The following is a 22,920-nucleotide window of genomic DNA, read 5'->3' as shown; positions in this document are numbered from 1 at the left end:
GTTCTGTTACACGCGTTCGCTCGAGAAAATCTCGTAGACGATGCCTAATCTCTCCCATGGAGGGGATTGTTTCTTCACTATCCTCGTCCTCCGCGAAGGAGGAACGATCGTCCCAATCAGATTCCCATGCACGGCTTGCCATAGTTTTGATACACTTACTTTTCACGGTACCTGTTTCTCGTGGGTTGGCCAAACCGCTCCGGAAATAACCCGTATAAAAGTACTTTTGTGTATTAGTTGGTACTCTTTTGGAAACCTAATCTGAGTCACTCTTCCTATATGACTTGTTTTTCAGTTAGGTCCCATCTGGGGTGCCATGTTGAAACCGGTGACAAATATTTACCCTATTGCCAGTTCTTTGACCGACCTTTCAGGCTCACGTCCTGTTGTTTCCTCTCTTGGATCTTTAACGACCGGTGAGACTCCAGTCGCGAAGTGATGGGCGAACCTTTCCACCTCGATTCTTGTGGCGCGAGAATAAGCAATTTTACCCCTTTAGAATTCCTGATTATTATCGTCCGCTCATGCGGAGATAGACCTGAGGAGTTATTCTGGTAGATAAGCCAGCCTTTGGGTCTATGAGTATGAAGCTACCGTACTATCGTCCTAACAGGAAAACTACCTGGTATCGAAATAATAATCTAGCAAATTCTTATGTCTCTTCGGGCATTGGGGAATCTGGGGCTTACCTGCTCGTTGTGTTGTCCTCTCCTCTCCTCAGTGGATGTGGACAAATATAAGAGAAATAAGTTTGGTTGGGAAGTTAACCGAAGTTAACTATAACCCTTTTATTCAAGTTTTCTTTTATTAGTAAAATACAGAAAGAATAAAATAAAAAGAAAGAAAAAAGAATAAAATTCCCTTTTAGGGCTTCCCTTTCAGTGAGGGCTAAAAAGCAAAATAAAAGAAATAAGTATAAAGTAAAAGGTTTTCTCACAAGGAGTGCTTTCCGCTTTCGCGGTCTAAGTTTTCTTCAATAATAAGTAAATCTCCCTTGGCAAACGGGCAAAATCTATCCCAGTAAGAGGGATGAAGTTCTGTAAAAATCTAACTAAGTTTTCTCTAAGTCTCCGTAGAAAATCTGTAGAAGTCTCTGCAAAATCTCCGCAGCAGCTCTTCAAAATCTCCGGACAAAACCTCTCTTTTCACAAAATCACCAGTATATATACAAAACTTAAAAACCATCCCATCTGGTACCTTCCCACTAGCAGAAAAAACACTCAAAACCAACCCACTCAGTAATTTTCCATCGAAAGAAACAACTTAGAACCAACCCTCTTAGTATTTTTCCATCAGCAGAAAAGCATACGTGAGCATCCTACAAGTTGGTCCCTCCTTCTGGGTTGCATCAGGGCTGAAGGAAAGAAGACACTTTTCCCTGCCCCGTTATCTATCTATCCTTACAGTTTTTCTACACAAAGGCTGCTTGTTAATATCTTCTGAGTTTTGCTGGGAAATTCCGCTCTGCTTCGGAGCAAAGCAGATAACAGGTTACTCCCTTCTGGGCCTCTTCTTCACTTCCTCAACAGTGTAAAAACTCTGACTCTTATTTGTATCTTATTTGTGAATGCACTCTCTGTACGCTACAAAATAATATCACTAAGCTGTAGCTCTTATTAATCAAAATCCAAAACCTAATGAGCATGTAATGTATTCAGTTTTTACAAATGATTTTCCCTTAGTATTACAGAAAGCTCAAATGGCAATGTATGCTGATGACACAACAATTTACTTATCAGAAGCCACCATCGAGGAACTGAATGCAAATTTAAATCACGAACTGAAGCCTGTAGTAGAGTGGATTAATTGCAATAGATTAATGTTGAATGTGTCAAAGACTACTAGCATGGTGATCGGATCTAAACACAGACTGCGTTCAAATCCCAAGCTTGAACTTACCATTAATAGTACACGAGTTCAACAAGAAAATGAAGTAAAATTGTTAGGTGTAATTATTGACCATAAACTATCCTGGACTAAGCATGTTCAGAGAATACTAATAAAGATGGGAAATATTTTATCTATGATTAGAAGATGTTATAAATTCTTCACACCACAAACTTCTAAACAGGTATGTCAAGCTCTGATTTTGTCACATATCAATTACTGTACAGTTGTTTGGTCCAATACATCATTAAGTAACATCAGGAAACTTCAAATGGCACAAAATAAAGCAGCAAGAGTGGCCCTCTGCTGTGGAATACGGACAAACATAAGTAAAATGCATGACCATCTTCATTGGCTAGAGGTGAAATATAGATTATTATTTCTGTTGATGGTCTTCATTAGAAACATAATTACTTCAAAAAAGCCTACTATTTTGTATAGTAAATTGTCCTTCAGTTCAGAGATGCATAACTATACAACAAGACATGCTAGTGGAGGTTATTTTACTTTGCCAATAAGCAAGACAGTTGTTAAATCTACAGTGATATTTAGAGCAATGAAGGAATGGAACTCACTTCCTGATTATATAATAAAACAGAATAATATGGTAAATTTTAAAATGAAATTAAAAGATTATTATTTAGCACGTAATTTTGATTTATAATATAGCTTATTTAGGTTGATTGTAGCAGTCTGTACTGATTTGAGTTGACTGTTATTTCTTTGTGTTCAGGCCTGTTGAGGGGTCATGGTATCCTAGAGTAAGATAATTATTTTGTTGTATATTTAACTATTTTTTTTTTTTTTTTTTTTCATATTTTTTTTCTTTAATGATGTTTCAGTGTAGGAGCTTGTGATGTGTGTTGCAGTCTTAGTGTTATATTTGTGTTACGGAGAGTGGGTATGTTGTGTGAGTTTGTGTTCATGTACTATATGTACTGTCTTGTATTATGTGTGTATTGTGCTTTTATTGTCAATTGCAAAAATTTAAAGACCCCAGGAAGAATAGCTGATGCCTTGCAAAAGCTAATGGGGATCTTTATAAAGAAAGAAAGAAAGAAAGAAAGAAAGCATCACTAAATCTAAAGATAATACTGTAAATAAGCAAGCAAACAGGAATATATGAAATGTGAATAAGTAATACATAACACATAGAAAAACATAACTGAGTATTGATCAGGCAGTCCATAAACTCAGTCTTTTGATTAAAAACATCATCTCACATCATGTGTGCCATAACAGTCATAGATTCAAACTTTAATAAACTTCTCTCCCTCCTTCACTCACTGAGAGCAGAAAGCGGGGGTTTCCAGCAGGTGTTATCTGTCGAGATAAGGGCCTCTGCTCCCTGTCCGTTGCCTTAGCAACGGCTCTCTGGCCTAGAGCAGTGTTCACGCCACCACTGAAGAGCGCGGCCTTCACACGGGACAGTAAAATCATTAAATGAAATACGGTTTGAAGTTTCTTTAGTGGTTTTGGTAACCGTTTAATAAGTCTGGACGCCTGCTTGACGGACATCTGCTGCAGGGATCGGCTCATTTCAGCAGCGGGAAAGTTCCTCTAATCCAGACAGTTCTTGGAAAAGTCCCTGCTCTTTGCATCTAAAGATTTCTGGATTAGACTTCCAGCTGTTTCCACCGTTTGCTCCTGTCACACGTTTATCTGCTTTATCACCTCCTTCTCTCCACCTTCCCGTTCTGTCCAGGTGAAGAAGCTCTGCTTCCAACAGACACTAAAACATTTAAGAGTTTCATGCTGAATCTCTGAAATGATCAACGAATATGAATAAAGTTTGTCGTTATTCCAGGCGCTCTGTAAGGACAAGCTCTATCCCGGACTTGGAATGTTTGCGAAGGGCTACGGGAAGAACAACGAGCCTCTCCGTGCTTACGTCTTGACCTTCTGCATCGGCCTCGCCTTCATCCTCATCGGTACGACAGACAGACTTCTGAGTGAGAAAAAATAGAAAACATCTTTGTTAACATGGAATCTCTGCCTTTGTCCACCAGCTGAGTTAAACATCATCGCTCCCATCATCTCCAACTTTTTCCTGGCTTCGTATGCTCTCATCAACTTCTCGGTCTTCCACGCCTCTTTGGCCAACTCTCCAGGTACCATGAAACTAAACTCAAGTCCACCATCAGGACCGGAAGTTTCCATTCCAGAGTAGGAGTTGATTTTCTTAGAGATGTCATATATATTGGGTTGCTGTTACAAAAGGTCCAGGAAATCAGGACGTTCTCATTCCTTATTTTAACTCGTGACCTGTTGTCTGAGAACAAGGCTGTGAGGTAACAGGTGGATTGTTAAGTTCATTGTGTTTAATTTAGTTGTTAAGTTCACTGTGTCATTCCTGGCCCGTTAACGTCTCCACAGGATGGCGTCCCAGCTTCAAATACTACAACATGTGGGTGTCTCTGGCCGGGGCCATCCTGTGCTGCGTGGTGATGTTCGTCATCAACTGGTGGGCGGCTCTCGTCACCCTCCTCATTGTGCTGGCGCTCTACATCTATGTTAGTTACAAGAAGCCAGGTAAAAACATGATGGTTGTTATTTTTTAAACCCCTACAAATCAGACATCCAGGTCACACAGGTGGTGGTCGGCTGGCCACAGTCTTTTAGATTTTATATTTTTATATTTATATGTCATATTTCATGCATATGACATTTATTTTGTGTGGTTATAGTTTCCCTTAAGTTTCAGTGTTTGGACTTTATTACACAGTAATTCATATATTTGGGTGCTGATACTTTACAGGTTTAAAAAAATGAAGAATACATGTCAGACGACATGACGCTGCCTCCACAGCAGCTCTGTGGCCACATGTGAACCTTTGAGCTCAAACCATCCAATATTTTAAATTAAACAGTAACAATATCGAAATTTTACAAAGAAAAGATTTTTCTTTAATAAAACCTCTAATGACTGCGAAGCAGCCTGATAACCTGCAGAGCTGCAGCTGAAAGTCAAACAGCCACAATCCACTTTCACTCGCTGTTTCCTGCAGATGTGAACTGGGGTTCGTCCACTCAGGCTCTGACCTACAACCAGGCTCTGACCCACTGTCTCAGTCTGACCACCGTCGAGGACCACGTGAAAAACTTCAGGTTCGTTCCGTTTCCATAGTGATGAAGAAGCATTTATGAAGCTTTTCCTGTTTACAGTTAACACTAAAAAATCTCCAGACTTTGTAAATATAATCACACAGACATGAGAGACTTTCTAAACTGCTTGATGTGAAAAATCCTGGTGTTTCCAGGCCTCAGTGTCTGGTCCTGGCTGGTTATCCAAACTCCCGCCCTGCTCTGCTGCAGCTGGTTAACGCTTTCACCAAGAACGTCAGCCTCATGGTCTGCGGACACGTCAGGATCGTACGTACCGTCTGATGCTCTCATGTTCCATGCCACGCTCTCTGCATGCTCTCCAAGCACGTCTCACCCCCGCTGCAGGTGTCCCGCCGGCCCAACTTTAAGGAGTTGTCTCAGGATTACGCCCGCTGTCAGCGCTGGCTCATCAGGAAACGCATCAAGGCCTTTTATGCTCCTGTTTTTGCTGATAACCTGAGACATGGAGCACAGCTGCTCCTGCAGGTATGAAAACCTGGATGCCTTATTTTTACCATATGATGTCACAGTTCAGACCAGAGTTATTATTATTACATCATCTTTGAATTTAACTTAACAGCTTGTTCTATGATAACAAGAAAAATGCCAACTTTCTCCTTCAGGCTGTTGGTTTGGGTCGTCTAAAGCCCAACACGCTGGTCATGGGCTTCAAGAACAACTGGGCCGATGGAGACATGAGGGATGTGGAGAACTATATCAACACTATACAGTAAGGACTCACATGGCTCTAAAATCACAACCAGTGAGGTTTAAACAAGTTTGAGATTTGTGTCTCTAAGATTTTAAAGTTGCACTACTTTAAAACTCTGCGTTCCGGAAAACCCTGCAGGACCTCCTTCTTTGGCCACTTCGTTAGACAAGCGAAACTTGTGCATAATCACGCTGCAAGCAGGGGTGCACGTCAGGTCTGGAAAGGTGTGGGTCAAGCCTCAGCGGACCTACGCAGAGCATACGGCGGTGATAAAAATCTTACGCATAATCCACGTGTGTGTAGATCCAGCTTTAGAGTATGATCAGCTCTGTGCTTTGATCTGTTTTGCACTTTATGCTGCTCTTATGGTACCCGGGATTCAAACGTCCTGGTGGTAACAGGCGTTCCAGTGGTACCAGACCTGCAACACCCCCAGGCCGGGATTCGAACATGGGCCGGCTGCACCAAGGAGCTGCAGCCTGGACATGGGGTGGCTGCTGTTGTTGTTGCTGCTTATTTTCTCTCTTCTTCTATTCTATTCTATTCTATTCTATTCTACAGTCATTTAGCAGACGCTTTTATCCAAAGCGACTTACATTTCCAGACATTTTTTGTAAAGGCTGGATTTCCCTGAGGAATTCCAAAGGGATTAATAAAGTATTTCTGATTCTGAGTATTTCTGATGTTTAGGTTGGAAATGTCTCACAACATTTGGTTTTTTGGTAAACGGTTGTCATCAGCAGTAAAAGCAAAAGAATATGTCCACGTAGCATTAAGCCTTCCGTTTTCTTTCGAAATTTTTCTTTTCTTGGATTCTTCCACGGTTAGCCTGCTGGGGTCAATAAACCGTGCAGGTGTTGCATAAAGGTGTTTGTGACGTTTACTTTCAGCAACAAAAAATGACAATTTATACAGTTTAACAACCTTTTATTTTAATGTAACATGGTCACCATAATCTTCCAGTTTGCAGTTAAATAAATTTAAATACTGGTTATTTATTTTTGAAGGGAGCCACAGCGGATGGATGAAAAAGCAGTGGGTTGCCAACCCCTGGTATGGAAGGGTGGAGAAAAGATGGCGATTACTACATTCATGGTTTCTTAGGAGATGGAACGATTCCAGTCAGAAGAGTAAAAGCTGCTGAAGGATTTATCAGAGAGATATAAGTGTGTGTGTGTAAGGCTGTGTGATGTGTTACAACACAGAGAACGGAGCTTTAGAATCACCTTCCTTCATACAGATTAGACCGGAATAAAATATAGATTTGGCTTGCATGATCCTGTCCTTATGAAAGACATATGAAGTACATTTCCCTGTGTACAGTTAGGCCAGTCTTCCTGTATATAAGTTCAGGCTGGCGTCTTTTAGCTTTAAGATGTCTGAGAGTGAACCAAGGTGAAGAGTTGGAGAAAGTAACAGATCTAGCCCTGAGGGGAGCTAGGCTATTCCAAAGATTATGTAGACTGTTGTTGTAGGACCATTTCATCAGGGGCAGAGAAATTATCAGTTTAGACTCTTCCTATCAGCAGAGAGAGCATCCATGTTAATGTCCTTATCATGCAGTAAGCCGAAGAAGCTCATCAGCCAAGTATTGGATGATTCCTTCCACCTGGTTTGGAAGGTTGCCAGACGAGGACAGGTGAGCATAATCCACAGGTAGGTCTTATCAGCTAACATGACTGAAGGCAAGAACAAACAGCAAAACAGCTAATGAGAAATTCAATAAGAAGGAAATCAGAGTCTGTTCACAAACACACTGAACAGGGACAAACAGTCCACCAAGTCCCAGGATCAGGTGAAGGTTCAGTTGAAAAAAACACAGATTCTAGGTATTCAGCCATTCATCAAAAGTTAAAAGTTACACTAAAGTTTTAAGAAATCATCTCAGTTTAAATACCAGAGAGCAGCAGCAGCAGCAGCCATTCGCGCCAGCTTTCACTCCCCTCGTAGGACTTCCACTTTACTGCTTCCTGTCTGCAGCTCTCTGACTTCCTGCCTGCAGCTCTGTGACTTCCTGTCTGCAGCTTTCTGACTTCCTGTCTGCAGCGCTGACTTCCTGCCTGCAGCTCTGTGACTTCCTGCCTGCAGCTCTGTGACTTCCTGTCTGCAGCTTTCTGACTTCCTGTCTGCAACGCTGACTTCCTGTCTGCAGCTCTGACTTCCTGCCTGCAGCGCTGACTTCCTGTCTGCAGCTCTGACTTCCTGCCTGCAGCTTTGTGACTTCCTGTCTGCAGCGCTGACTTCCTGTCTGCAGCTCTGACTTCCTGTCTGCAGCGCTGACTTCCTGCCTGCAGCGCTGACTTCCTGCCTGCAGCTCTGACTTCCTGTCTGCAGTTTTGTGACTTCCTGCCTGCAGCTCTGTGACTTCCTGTCTGCAGCTCTGTGACTTCCTCCAACTTCCGGCAAGACGATGGAGGGAGCAGATGCTCAATAATTCCACTCTGCAGTAAAACCCTGAAAATGGCAATTAAGACATAACTTCCAAAAGCTTGCCTTCTGCCAATAACTATCCGTAAGTCAATAAGCGTCTTAAACTCTGGCGGATGTATCTCAACTTCTTAAACAGAACCATGGCCAAAGCTAATGCTAAAGCTACTGCTAATGCAAAAGCCAAGACGATGTTCCCACACGACTACTGCACGTTGGAAGACACAGAAAGGAACAACAAAAGCATTAAAAACAGCTTAACCTCACCTTCCAAACCACCAGCACCTCAGAAAAAACCAAGATCAGACGAAACTTCCAACTCTCAGACCTGCGAAGACAACCCTTCCAACGCCGCCATCTTAGCAGCAATCGGAACTCTTCAAGAGATGGTGACAGATCTTAAGTCAGAGCTAAAACAAAACACACTGACTATCGCCAACATTGCCAAAGGGTAGAATTTAATTCTGCTGAAATCAAAGACGGCAAAGATCAGAACAAGAACTTACAAGATGAAGTGAAACAGTTAAGAGAAAAATCTTGCAGTGGAGAAAAGAATGAAGGAGCTGGAAAGCAGAGCCTCAGAAATGGAGCGATATAAGAGAAGATGGAATTTAAGACTAATCGGTCTCAAAGAAGAAAAAGAAGAAAACACACGAGTTAAGGCTTCAGATATCATCACAAAGATCGCTCCACACTGGAAGGAGAAGATTGACTTTATCCTCAACACGGGTGGCCCAAGCAACGCTAACTACCCTCGCCAAATCATCATCCAGTTCACAGCAAGAATCTGCAGAGACGAAATATGGCAAACGACAAAACACCATCCCATCTGCAAAGATCTCAACATCCGGTTTGCAGAAGACCTTACCAAATAAGACAGAGAAGCAAGAAAAGCTATATGGCCAAAAGTCGAACAAGCAAGAAAAAATGGATGCAAAACGATGTTCCGAGGTCCTCATGCTTTCATAAATGGTCAGAAAATCACACCATAAGTTGTTACGGCCTCTAGTTGAGTTATGGTTTAGAAGGTAACTTAGGGCCTTATAAGTCTATAAAGTCTTAAACCTATATGCCAAAAATCGTTTCCCAATGAATATGGGAAATTTAATGCCAGTCTCATCAAAAACAATATTTACTGCCACAATATTAAATCAATAATTTTGGAAACTGTGATATCTGAGGAATTGGTGTCCCCAATTATAAAATGGGAATTTATCAAATATAAAATTAGGAAATTCTCTATTTCTTTTAGTAAAAAAATTTAAAAGACAAAGAAAAAAAGAACTAGATATAATAAACCAATTGAATCTACTCTGTGGTGAATCCAACCTGACTGAAGACAAAAAGGAAAAGATACAGAATCTGAGTTAGAAGAATTATATACTTTGAGAGCTCAAGGAGCATTTTGTCAGATCCCGTGCAAAATGGATGGAGGAAGGGGAAAAGAACTCGGCATATTTTTGTAACCTTGAAAGAAGAAGGCAAGAAAAGAACAACTTTAAATCTATATTGGTAAATAATATAGAAATCTGAGATGAGAAAATAATATCCTCTGAAATCTTTAAATTTTATAGCCAGTTATACAGCTCTAAATTCTCTAAAGAGGACTGTGATTCCTTTCTAAGTGAAATAGCACAGTACGTCCACAAAATAGATGATAACTTCAAACAAGTCTGCGACGATCACTTATCAATCACAGAACTTGATGCAGCTATTGGTAAACTCTCCCTAAATAAAGCCCCTGGTTCAGATGGCCTCACAGGAGATTTTTATAGACATTTCTGGAAGGATATTAGAGAACTCCTCTACCAAGTGTTTTTAGAAATTTTTGAGTCCTACACACTTCCAACCACAGTGAAACACGAAATTATAATCTCCATCCCTAATCCTAATAAAGACCCTAGACTTATAAAAAACAGAAGGCCTATCACCTCAAGAAATTCAGACTACAAACTATTAACTTATGTCTTTGTTTCCCGCCTCCAAACAGGGATATCAAACATCGTTGCAGAAACACAATCTAGATTCTTAAAAGGCAGTTCAATCCACAATAACATACGACTGGTAATGGACATCATTGAATACAGGCATTTGATTAAAGACGATGGTTTTCTATTTTTTCTAGACTTCTATAAAGCATTCGACTCGGTGGAACACCAGTTCCTCTTATCAGTTCTTGAATTTTTCAGATTTGGTAATAGATTTAGAAACCTGGCCTATACAAGAATATTAATCGTTGTGTTATCGTACCTAATGGCACTACTCCAAATTTCAAGATCAACGTAGGAATTCCTCAAGGATGCCCCATCTCACCATACCTGTTTTTGATTGCAACGGAAATGTTATCCATTTACCTCAAAAACTGTAATTCCCTAAAAAAACTGAATGTATTAGGATCAGAAATTATCATTAGCCAACTTGCGGATGACACAACTCTATTCCTAAAAGATGAAACCCAAGTTCCTTTATCCATAGAAAAAATTATAAAATTCTCAAAAGCATCAGGTCTGTATTTAAACCTTAAAAAATGTGAACTCACAGCCATCCATGATACATCTCTAAAAGAAATTAGCCACATCCCAATCAAAACAGAGATTAAATACCTATGTATTTACCTTACTAAAGATCAACACCTAAGTCAATCAATGAATCTGGTTAAAAAAATGACTGAATGTAAATCAAAATTAAATCTATGGCTCCAAAGAGACCTCTCTATATTAGGCCGAATTTATCTGACAAACATGGAGAGCCTATCAAGATGTATTTTCCCAGCTTACACTATTGCTATTCCTAATAAGTTGATAAAGTCCATCAACCAAACTAACTTTACCTTTATTTGGAGAAATAGGCCCCATTACATGAAAAAAAGCAATATGGTAAAAGAAATATCAGACGGTGGCCTGAAAGTTATTGATTTTGATTGTATGACTGGAACCCTTAAGCTAAAATGGCTAAAATCACGGATTAAACATGACAACTCCTTCTGGTACTGTATACCAAATTATCTATTCAACAAGATTGGTGGTTTGAAATTCTTACTCATAACGGATTTTGATATTAATAAACTCCCTATAACCCTGTTCCATAAGCACATTTTGTTATATTGGAAATTATTATATGTACATAATGTTTCTCCCCATTCCACTGTAATATGGAACAATAGATGCATACTACATCGTAACAGATCCCTCTTTTATGAAGACTGGCTAAGGAGGAACATATGGTCGGTGACTGATTTATTGGATACCACTGGTAACTTATTGGACTATGAACAATTCTGCTTTAGACACTCGTTTACTCCTCCCATCGCAGAATCCTTGAAATTACGTAATGCTCTTCCCAAAGAATTTTTATTTATAACTAGAAACATAATGATGCACCAAACTATTTATCAACAGTTACCTCCCTTATTAATTCATGAAACCTTGCTCCTAGACAAGAAATGCAATAACTCATTTGTCCGTAAATGTCTCAACGAAAGTTTTTTTCTTGGGAAACAAAACAGAAACAACATTTTATATAAATTTGACAAGAACACCGTTAACAAACTTAGATCTATGTACTTAAAATTTCCCATACCCCCTAAAGCAAAAGAAACACACTTCAAAATTATGAATGATATCTATCCCTCAAAAGAACTACTTAGACTACGCTTTAACATTGTAGATAAACTATGTTCATTTTGTGAAAATAACATTGAAGACACCGACCATGTTTTCTTCTCCTGTGACATAGTCCAAAGGTTCTGGTCAGATAGAAATGTATGTCTGGAAAACAAATTCTCTTCTCTACTAGCCTCTTTCTCTAAGGTTGACATTATATTCGGCCTGTTACTTAAAAACAATAATGACGAACTCTGTATTAATGTCGTTCTGTGCATGGCTAAATTCTTCATACACAAAAATAGAAAGCAAAAATCTCCCCCGTTCTGCTCACTTCAAAAATGAGTTTAACGTATATTTGAAATCCCTAAAATTTGTCAATGGACCCACAGCTCAAAGATTACTGGATGCTATGAGTAACTCTAACGATATTGAGAACTGAACCAATGTTTTACTCCCCTTGTAACACTCCCTGTTTTCTCTCCCCATATCCATTAATTTAACTTGTTTGTCCATATTTTATGCATTTATATCATCCATGTTAAATACATTGTTAGCTACCAGTTGTTCTACCCCTGTTTCCTCTGTAATTGCCACATATGTACAACCTTAACCTGAATGGCCATGTTTGTATGGTTTTGTATTGTAAAAAAAAAAAAAAGCTCTGTGACTTCCTTTTTTTTTTTTTTTTTTTTTTTTTTTTTAAAATGCTCTGTGACTTCCTGTCTGCAGCTCTGACTTCCTGCCTGCAGCTCTGACTTCCTGTCTGCAGCTCTGACTTCCTGTCTGCAGCTCTGACTTCCTGCCTGCAGCTCTGACTTCCTGCCTGCAGCTCCGACTTCCTGCCTGCAGCTCCGACTTCCTGTCTGCAGCTCCGACTTCCTGTCTGCAGCTCTGACTTCCTGCCTGCAGCTCCGACTTCCTGTCTGCAGCTCTGACTTCCTGTCTGCAGCTCCGACTTCCTGTCTGCAGCTCTGACTTCTTGTCTGAAGTAGTAGTTGTTCAGATGTATAATCCTCCATCTGGGGAGTGAGAAGAAGCAGAACTGCTGACTTTAGCTAACACGTTTAGCACCGAGTGTCTGCAGAAACATGGAAGCAACAAGCACCCGCCAGTTCATGTGCGCCCCCTCATGGTGTGGCAGAGTACTGTCTACCTCACCTGCTGACATTTCTTTACAGTTTAACGTCTGACCAATGAGAATAATTATGTCACACATTAAAGACATTACACAGATTGGAGGAAGTCATGATTTACAATAAATCTCTCTGTAATCTTACATCTATCTATCTATCTATCTATCTATCTATCTATCTATCTATCTATCTATCTATCTATCTATCCATCCATCCATCCATCCATCCATCCATCCATCCATCCATCCATCTATCTCTCTAATAAAAACCCGGTGAGGACTCTAACTGGGGTCCATCAGTGAACCGGAGTGTGTTTGTTGGTTCTCCAGGTCTTTGTCCCGGTTCCCTCCTGAGTCGAGGTCTAGAGTCTTTCCTCTGTCAGGTCTCTGCTGATGAAGCTCCTCTTCCTCCTCCTCAGGACAGATTCTGGATGAAACACAGATGGTTTCCGTAGAAGGAAACTGACTCTGCTGCATTTTTCCAGTAAATATTTTATTCATTCTTTTATTCCAGTGATGCCTTTGACCTGCAGTTTGGGGTCGTGATCCTCCGGCTTCAGGACGGACTGGACATCTCTCACATCCAGGGACAAGGTACATTCATATTTTTTTACCTTTTCTCTGTTTCTGTAGAAGCTATATTCCTCTTCTTGCTTTTTAAAGCCTTCCACATTCAGAGATGTTCGTCCTCTTTCCTGCAGATGAGTCCGATGGTGATTTGAATATTTTCACTTAACCCGCTGCTGCTTAAAATGCCAGTTTAAATGTTTTTATGTCATAGAATAGACCAAATAAACAGAATCTGGGGAAATATTATATTAAGAAGCTTCAACAAGTTTAAATAAATATAATTTTATATTAAAAAAGGACGTCTTTTACAGGCTTTTATGTGTGGAGACAACGTTGTGGAAAATAAACGTCTAGAAGAGCCCAGGCTTCATTTTCTAATTAAACTACGATTAAAACAAAACTCCAACATTTGCTAAACTAGAAAGTGGAGCCCGGTTCCAGAGTTTGATGGGTTTAATGGAAGTTTCTGCCGGTTTTCTGGATCTTTCCTGACATGCGCTGCCATGCTGCTGCTCAGCTGATGGAGCTCCATGAAGCTGCTTTTTCTGCTGAATTCATTCTGGAGCAAAACATGGAAATTCTGAGTAAATACGACAGAATCTCTGTAAAAGTCGACTTCAGAACCCGACGCTACTGCACCAACACCACACCCATCTTTGTTCCATTATAAAGATCAGAACTAAATGCTGAATGATCTGCTTTTCAACACTAAATAAAGCTGCAGCCGTGTTGGTTCCGTCATGGTTGTATGTTGCCTTCAGGCAGCACACGCAGCGTCCATCAGGACAACACTTTCCATTATTTAGCCAGAAATAAGCTTCTCTCCTGTAGTGGGAACATGTTTTTCTAGACAGAAAAGGCAGAAATGATGTTTTTAGACCTTTTCCTTTTCAATATGGCTTCCTGAGAGTCATGTGACAAATTAAAGCATTTTCATTGGTTCCCTGTGGTCTTCCGTCCGTTCTTAAAGTTCTGCATCAGTCCAGCACTTAGGCTGGTTAAACCTGGAGAAACTGGTGACTTCGTGTCCTTTGTTGTGTTGATGTGAAAGAATAAAATCGTTTCCAGAACCAGGGTTCACGGTGACGAGTGTGTTTCCATATAAAAGTTTAAATTAGGTTGACATCATTCAGATGGGGACCAGAGTGAACGTGTAAATAAAGCAGTAGAAGAGTTGGGGGGTTTCTGGAGGATCAGACGGTGGCATTTCTGTAGCGATGGACGTTTTATTTCTGTGCACTTTGCTGAAATGGTTTCAATGTTTTATGTGGAGACAGGATGTGACTGAAATGTTCTGTCAACATGGCATAAAATGCAGAAATGAGAAGATCTGTTCATGTGTTCGCCCTGCAGATGAGCTGCTGTTGTCCCACGAGAAGCCGGCGGGCGGCGGGAAGGATGCCATCGTTGCTGTCAGTCTGGTGAAAGACTCCAATTCTGACTCCTGTCCTTCAAAAACAACCAGCACCCAGAGCAGCCCGCTCATCATCAGAGGTCAGCCGCTCATTTCTAACCCGATAACATCAGAGCCGGACGCAGACCCACAATCCAGCAGCTTTTGTTTGCTTTTATAAAGGATGAAACAGCAGAACCAGAAATGAGACGCAAAGAAAAACAGATGCAGACACATCCATTTCCTCCCTGTTGTTGTTTCCAGCCTGTTTACTTTTATTTGAGGATTGATAAAAAAAAGAAACGTGTTAAATTTTTCCATCGTCTGGAGCTTGTTTAGCTGTGTTGTATTCTGCCTCATTCAGGGTTTAGGTAACCACTCTAACAGCATCTTTACCTGCACGTTGCACTCTGCTGATAGACTCATTTAGGGGTTAATAAGTCGTCACATCGATGATCTTGTTGCCTGCTGACAGACGCCAAGCCTCCTCTGAGCCTGACGGATCAGCGCCTGCTGGAGACCAGCCAGCAGTTCAAGAAGAAACAGGGCAAAGGAACCATAGACGTGTGGTGGCTGTTTGATGATGGAGGTCAGCTTCTACACGTTCAGCTCAATCAGCCCATAAGACACATGAATGAACATCATCTGTCTCCATGGCAACAGAGAGACTCATGAAACCGGTTTAAAGAAGCAGAGGGGTCGTCTTGTGTTTTCAGGTCTGACTCTGCTGATCCCCTACCTGCTGACTAACAGGAGCAAGTGGGGCGACTGCAGAATTAGAGTCTTCATCGGGGGGAAGATCAACCGGATCGACCACGACCGCAGAGCGTGAGTCCTGCAGCTGGTACCTCAGCCTCAACGCTAGACCACAACTTCTAACTGCTGACTGTTAACCATGGGGTGCCAAGTGGTAATCAGCCCGTTTCCAAGCCCACCGAGAATCTGACCAGATTCATGGAGTTATCGAATGATTCCAGCAGTCATTTAGACCACTGATTCTTAACCACGGGGCCGCGGCCCATGCTTGGACCTCCAGCGCCATCTACAGGGCTGCAAAAAAAAAAAAAAACATTTTGCACCTGTGGGCCATGAGGGGGCGTAACTTACCAGCTGATGACAAAGAGACCTTACTGTTGTCCACGTAAAGCTCAGTTGCAATGCAGCTTCCCACCACTTGCTGGTGGTAGTGCGTCAGTTGTTAAATAATCTCCAATAAGCAGGAGCAGACACTCAGCTAGCCGCTAGCCTGTTTTGGCTAGTTATGAAGAAGTATTTAAAATTAAAAATAAAAAAAGGTCCTATGACCATGAAAGTTAGAAATAATATAGAAGAAGAATCCAGTTAATTAGTTCGGTTTAGTAAACCGAGGTAACGAAGCAGAGCTGAGAGGTGTGTATGGAGTGTTAGCTAACGTTAGCTAACGCTATTCCATCACCCAAGCCGTAAAACACTAAAGTAAAACCAAACATCTGCCTCTGGCGGGAAAACCGCTGGAATCTTTTAAGAAAGAAAAAGAAAGAAATTGAGCTACAGATGCAGAAAACATCTGTTGTGTCTTAAAAATATTCTACGTTTATTTAAAAAATATAAATTACATATTTTAATTATTTAATCATTTTCAATTAAATGTTTTGTAAATAAACTATACATTTTAATTACAGTTTACTTAATTTAAACCTTTTATTATTTTAAAAGTATTTTATCTCTGCATGCTTTTATTGATCAGATTTCCCCCTTTTTTTTGTTTTTTTTGGCTGTAGTAAAATCTAAATATTTTTTGTGTTTATAAGCTCCTCCCTCTGCGGTGGAGGAGTTTGGCCATGGCCTGGTAGGGTCACCAGGTCAAACAGGACCATGGGGACCAGACAAAGACCACGTCCAGTCAGAGGTGGTGTGGTGCAGTTTATTCAGCGTTTATTCAAAACAGTTAGATGATATTTATTCTAGTTTATTCTATTAATGTTGTGTTTTACCTGTATGTGATGAACAGGTGTGCAGACATCATTTTATGTTAGTTCCCATCTTAAACGTAAGCAAGATGTATAAAATACGAGGAAACAGAGATAGAACTTGGCATCCCATATTTAACCCCTTGCTGACAAACTGCTTCAGATCTTTTATTAATTTATCTATCTTTACGTATTTACTATCATTTTATTCATTTTATGTCATTTATGATTTAATATTATTATTTAATATTCATTTGTATTTTATCTGATTGTCGTCTCTTTATTTTGACTGTATTTTGGTTTTATATACTTGTAAATAAATTCAGGTGTTAATGGGTTAAAACTGAGGAAAAAACCCTTTTAATGCAGAAATCTTAACCTGTGTTTGTCACCAGGATGGCCACGTTGCTCAGCAGGTTCAGAATCGACTTCTCTGACATCAATGTACTCGGAGACATCAACACCAAACCCAAAAAACACAAGTAGGACTCGCTTCTCTTCTAATGCTGGATTTTGGTTATGCAAAAAGAAAAATATAAACATTCTTCTACCTCACAGACAGCATGAACTGCGGTATTTCATCATTATCTTCTCGCCAGCTTCATTTCATAAACCTTACATCCGGTTCTGCTTAGACATAAAAACTACCATGAAGAGTTTCAGGAGTCACTGTGTCCTGCAAACACATCTTCAGGTGTCAAACAGTACATTCATGCTTGTTTTAGGTCTGGACTGCAGTCCAGAACCAGTCCCAGTACCCTCCTCTCAGCCATGCTGCTTTCATGTGGTTCTTCTTCTTCTGCATGGACGTCCCTGGAAAAGATGAAGGCAGCAGATGTTGCTGGAAAAGTCAGAACTTTTCTGCATTAACCTTTAAAAATCATCATCATCGTGTGTATCTCTGTGGGGTAAATGTGATGGATATTTTACCCTTTGGCTGATCTACAGAAGTTTTCCAGCATTTCTATCATTTACAATCCAGCCACTAAATGTAGTTTTATTCAGAGACTCTATCTGGTAAATCCACAATGATCCATGATAACAGCATTATTTATCACATTTCACCATAAAAACATCACCATCACTACTATGTTGCTAAGAGACCTCTATTTAGACCTGGACATGATGATGAAGCCACTTCCTGTCAGACTTTCCACCAATCAGAGAGCTTAGATTGACGGTAACGTCCAATCAGGAGCAGCCAAAGATCAACCAGTGAGCAGAAAGTTCTAGGTGTGTGTGTAAAGAAGAAAAATAATGCTCCTCTATGGACTGCGGTGAAGTTAGTTTCAAGTTGGATATTGGATATTCGCGCTGTGGTTGTTGACTTAGGGACTGTCAATAAATTTTGAACCATCACTCTTCAGAAACAAAACTTATAGCTGTCCTCTCTTGTTACCAACTCTCACAAAATCAATGAAATATCATGCAACAAAATTAAATGAATCTGCTAAATTACCAGATTTTTGAGTGATTTTGCTGTATTTTTTCGACGTGTTTTTAGCCATTTTTTTTATCTAGAATTTCTGATTATCCTTCAATAGCTTCCAGGTCATGTGACCCATTGACACACATTCCATATTAAACTTTTCTAGTAGTCTCCAGAGATCAGGCACACTCATTTTTTATTGCATTTATAGTCATTTATTATTTTTGAGTATTTTTTGTACTGTAAATTTATGATAATCGTTCAATAGCTTCCAGGTCATGTGACCCATTGACACAAATTCCATATTAAACTTTTCTCCTAGTCTCCAGAGATCAGGCACACTCATTTTTTATTGCATTTATACTCATTTATTATTTTTGAGTATTTTTTGTACTGTAAATTTATGATAATCGTTCAATAGCTTCCAGGTCATGTGACCCATTGACACAAATTCCATATTAAACTTTTCTACTAGTCTCCAGAGATCAGGCACACTCATTTTTATTGCATTTATACTCATTTATTATTTTTGAGTATTTTTTGTACTGTAAATTTATGATAATCGTTCAATAGCTTCCAGGTCATGTGACCCATTGACACAAATTCCATATTAAACTTTTCTACTAGTCTCCAGAGATCAGGCACACTCATTTTTATTGCATTTATACTCATTTATTATTTTTGAGTATTTTTTGTACTGTAAATTTATGATTAACGTTCAATAGCTTCCAGGTCATGTGACCCATTGACACAAATTCCATATTAAACTTTTCTACTAGTCTCCAGAGATCAGGCACACTCATTTTTTATTGCATTTATAGTCATTTATTATTTTTGAGTATTTTTTGTACTGTAAATTTATGATAATCGTTCAATAGCTTCCAGGTCATGTGACCCATTGACACAAATTCCATATTAAACTTTTCTACTAGTCTCCACAGATGAGGCACACTCATTTTTATTGCATTTATACTCATTTATTATTTTTGAGTATTTTTTGTACTGTAAATTTATGATTAACGTTCAATAGCTTCCAGGTCATGTGACCCATTGACACAAAATCCATATTAAACTATTCTACTAGTCTCCAGAGATCAGGCACACTCATTTTTTATTGCATTTATACTCATTTATTATTTTTGAGTATTTTTTGTACTGTAAATTTATGATAATCGTTCAATAGCTTCCAGGTCATGTGACCCATTGACACAAATTCCATATTAAACTTTTCTACTAGTCTCCAGAGATCAGGCACACTCATTTTTTATTGCATTTATACTCATTTATTATTTTTGAGTATTTTTTGTACTGTAAATTTATGATAATCGTTCAATAGCTTCCAGGTCATGTGACCCATTGACACAAATTCCATATTAAACTTTTCTACTAGTCTCCAGAGATCAGGCACACTCATTTTTTATTGCATTTATACTCATTTATTATTTTTGAGTATTTTTTGTACTGTAAATTTATGATTAACGTTCAATAGCTTCCAGGTCATGTGACCCATTGACACAAATTCCATATTAAACTTTTCTACTAGTCTCCAGAGATCAGGCACACTCATTTTTTTTATTGCATTTATAGTCATTTATTATTTTTGAGTATTTTTTGTACTGTAAATTTATGATAATCGTTCAATAGCTTCCAGGTCATGTGACCCATTGACACAAATTCCATATTAAACTTTTCTCCTAGTCTCCACAGATGAGGCACACTCATTTTTTATTGCATTTATAGTCATTTATTATTTTTGAGTATTTTTTGTACTGTAAATTTATGATAATCGTTCAATAGCTTCCAGGTCATGTGACCCATTGACACAAATTCCATATTAAACTTTTCTACTAGTCTCCAGAGATCAGGCACACTCATTTTTTATTGCATTTATACTCATTTATTATTTTTGAGTATTTTTTGTACTGTAAATTTAGGATTAACGTTCAATAGCTTCCAGGTCATGTGACCCATTGACACAAATTCCATATTAAACTTTTCTACTAGTCTCCAGAGATCAGGCACACTCATTTTTTATTGCATTTATAGTCATTTATTATTTTTGAGTATTTTTTGTACTGTAAATTTAGGATTAACGTTCAATAGCTTCCAGGTCATGTGACCCATTGACACAAATTCCATATTAAACTTTTCTACTAGTCTCCACAGATGAGGCACACTCATTTTTATTGCATTTATACTCATTTATTATTTTTGAGTATTTTTTGTACTGTAAATTTATGATAATCGTTCAATAGCTTCCAGGTCATGTGACCCATTGACACAAATTCCATATTAAACTTTTCTACTAGTCTCCACAGATGAGGCACACTCATTTTTATTGCATTTATACTCATTGATTATTTTTGAGTATTTTTTGTACTGTAAATTTATGATTAACGTTCAATAGCTTCCAGGTCATGTCACCGAGGGGCCCCAAACCTCAATTAAATTATTCTACTGAGACAAAGAAACAAGACACACCCCTGTTGATTCATTTTGAAAGCTCCTTCTGTTTTTTATTAATTTTTTACAGTAAAAATATCAATATTTCTTCAATAGCTTCCACAAATTGTGACTGAGGGGCCCCAAACCCCTACTAAATTATTCTACCAAGACACACAAACAAGACACACCCCTTTTGATTCATTTTGAAAGCTCCTTCTGTTTTTTATTAATTTTTTACAGTAATAAAATCAGTATTTCTTCAATAGCTTCCACATCATGTCACCGAGGGGCCCCAAACCTCTACTAAATTATTCTACTAACACACACAAACAAGACACACCCCTTTTGATTCATTTTAAAGGCTCCTTCTGTTTTTTATTAATTTTTTACAGTAATAAAATCAATATTTCTTCAATAGCTTCCACATCATGTCACCGAGGGGCCCCAAACCTCAATTAAATTATTCTACTGAGACACACAAACAAGACACACCCCTTTTGATTCATTTTGAAAGCTCCTTCTGTTTTTTATTAATTTTTTACAGTAAAAATATCAATATTTCTTCAATAGCTTCCACATCATGTCACCGAGGGGCCCCAAACCTCAATTAAATTATTCTACCAAGACACACAAACAAGACACACCCCTTTTGATTCATTTTGAAAGCTCCTTCTGTTTTTTATTAATTTTTTACAGTAATAAAATCAGTATTTCTTCAATAGCTTCCACATCATGTCACCGAGGGGCCCCAAACCCCTACTAAATTATTCTACCAAGACACACAAACAAGACACACCCCTTTTGATTCATTTTAAAGGCTCCTTCTGTTTTTTATTAATTTTTTACAGTAATAAAATCAGTATTTCTTCAATAGCTTCCACATCATGTCACCGAGGGGCCCCAAACCTCTACTAAATTATTCTACTAACACACACAAACAAGACACACCCCTTTTGATTCATTTTAAAGGCTCCTTCTGTTTTTTATTAATTTTTTACAGTAGTAAAATCAGTATTTCTTCAATAGCTTCCACATCATGTCACCGAGGGGCCCCAAACCTCTACTAAATTATTCTACTAACACACACAAACAAGACACACCCCTTTTGATTCATTTTAAAGGCTCCTTCTGTTTTTTATTAATTTTTTACAGTAAAAATATCAATATTTCTTCAATAGCTTCCACATCATGTCACCGAGGGGCCCCAAACCTCAATTAAATTATTCTACTGAGACAAACAAACAAGACACACCTCTTTTGATTTATTTTGAAAGCTCCTTCTGTTTTTAATTAATTTTTTACAGTAAAAATATCAATATTTCTTCAATAGCTCCAGTCACCCAGCCTGCTGGGGGGGACCACCAGCGCCCCAGTCACAGACACACCCAGCCAGCCTGCTGCTGCGTCAGGTCCGCATGACCTCCAGCAGACATTCAGCAGGCACCAAGCCTCCAGAAGACATCCAGGGCCCAAGTCACACTCCTCCCCAGCCAGCCTGCTGCAGCTGGAGGCCCGCACCCAGCTGGCTAGAGGACAACCAGAGTCCCCGAGCCCTTCATGGCCGCCGCGGAGCCGGTCGCGGAGCCGGTCGCGGAGGAAATGCGCCCGGCGAGGGCCAGCCAGCGCCGGGGAGAGGTCCCCGCCGCCTGCCCCCCGAGAGGAGAAGCGGCGGGGATCCCTCCGCACCGGGCAGCCGTCCCTGACCCGTCGGGTTGAATCCCCCGGGCAGACTGCGCGGACCCCACCCGTTTACCTCTTAACGGTTTCACACCCTCTTGAACTCTCTCTTCAAAGTTCTTTTCAACTTTCCCTTAAGGTACTTATCGACTATCGGTCTCGTGCCGGTATTTAGCCTTAGATGTAGTTTACCACCCGCTTTGGGCTGCATTCTCAAACAACCCGACTCCGAGAAGACCGTGCCGGGGGCTCACGGAGCTCGGGATCAGCCGGGTTCCCCGCTGCGACGACAGGCAGGCTCGGGAGCGGGCACCCCCCCTGCGCGCCTCAGCCGTCCGGCACCCCACAGTCCCCCATTAAGGGCGGTCCGCTCTCGCCGAATTTTCCCTGTGGTTCGCACGCGTAACGCGGTCAGCTCGGAGACTGGAGGGTCCACCGGCAGCCGCGCCCGACTCATGCCAGGGGCTCGACGGGAGTGGCGCCCCTTCCCCGGAGCCTGGGAAGGAGGGAGAGAGGGTGGGTCAGACGGAGCGGATGCTTGGAGGGGGCCGCACCGGGCGTCCCGGAAGGTCTGAACTTAGGGGGATGA

At 40.0% G+C, this 22,920-nt stretch overlaps 1 protein-coding gene and 1 long non-coding RNA gene across 2 annotated transcripts in view; one reads left to right on the top strand and one right to left on the bottom strand.

The window, feature by feature from the left end:
• LOC121649097 (solute carrier family 12 member 2-like) overlaps positions 1-22,920 on the top strand; it is a 58,710-nt gene that overhangs the window by 28,972 nt on the left and 6,818 nt on the right. The window contains exons 12-23 of the mRNA XM_041999651.1: positions 3,695-3,818; positions 3,897-3,998; positions 4,264-4,419; positions 4,896-4,995; positions 5,148-5,259; positions 5,338-5,478; positions 5,616-5,722; positions 13,383-13,462; positions 14,792-14,932; positions 15,307-15,420; positions 15,548-15,659; positions 17,176-17,262. Coding sequence (XP_041855585.1) covers positions 3,695-3,818; positions 3,897-3,998; positions 4,264-4,419; positions 4,896-4,995; positions 5,148-5,259; positions 5,338-5,478; positions 5,616-5,722; positions 13,383-13,462; positions 14,792-14,932; positions 15,307-15,420; positions 15,548-15,659; positions 17,176-17,262 — 1,376 coding nt within the window. The remainder of the gene's footprint in view (positions 1-3,694; positions 3,819-3,896; positions 3,999-4,263; positions 4,420-4,895; positions 4,996-5,147; positions 5,260-5,337; positions 5,479-5,615; positions 5,723-13,382; positions 13,463-14,791; positions 14,933-15,306; positions 15,421-15,547; positions 15,660-17,175; positions 17,263-22,920) is intronic.
• On the bottom strand, positions 364-22,574 carry LOC121649100. Its single transcript, XR_006012064.1, has 3 exons — positions 22,400-22,574; positions 5,604-5,609; positions 364-375 (listed from the first exon to the last, which is right to left on the bottom strand). It is a non-coding gene; the product is annotated as an uncharacterized LOC121649100 (long non-coding RNA).

Source organism: Melanotaenia boesemani, chromosome 11 (genome assembly GCF_017639745.1).
Source record: "Melanotaenia boesemani isolate fMelBoe1 chromosome 11, fMelBoe1.pri, whole genome shotgun sequence".
Classification (NCBI taxonomy): Eukaryota; Metazoa; Chordata; class Actinopteri; order Atheriniformes; family Melanotaeniidae; genus Melanotaenia; species Melanotaenia boesemani.
Note: the sequence above shows the minus strand (reverse complement) of the source record. Positions and strands in the feature narration are given on the sequence as shown.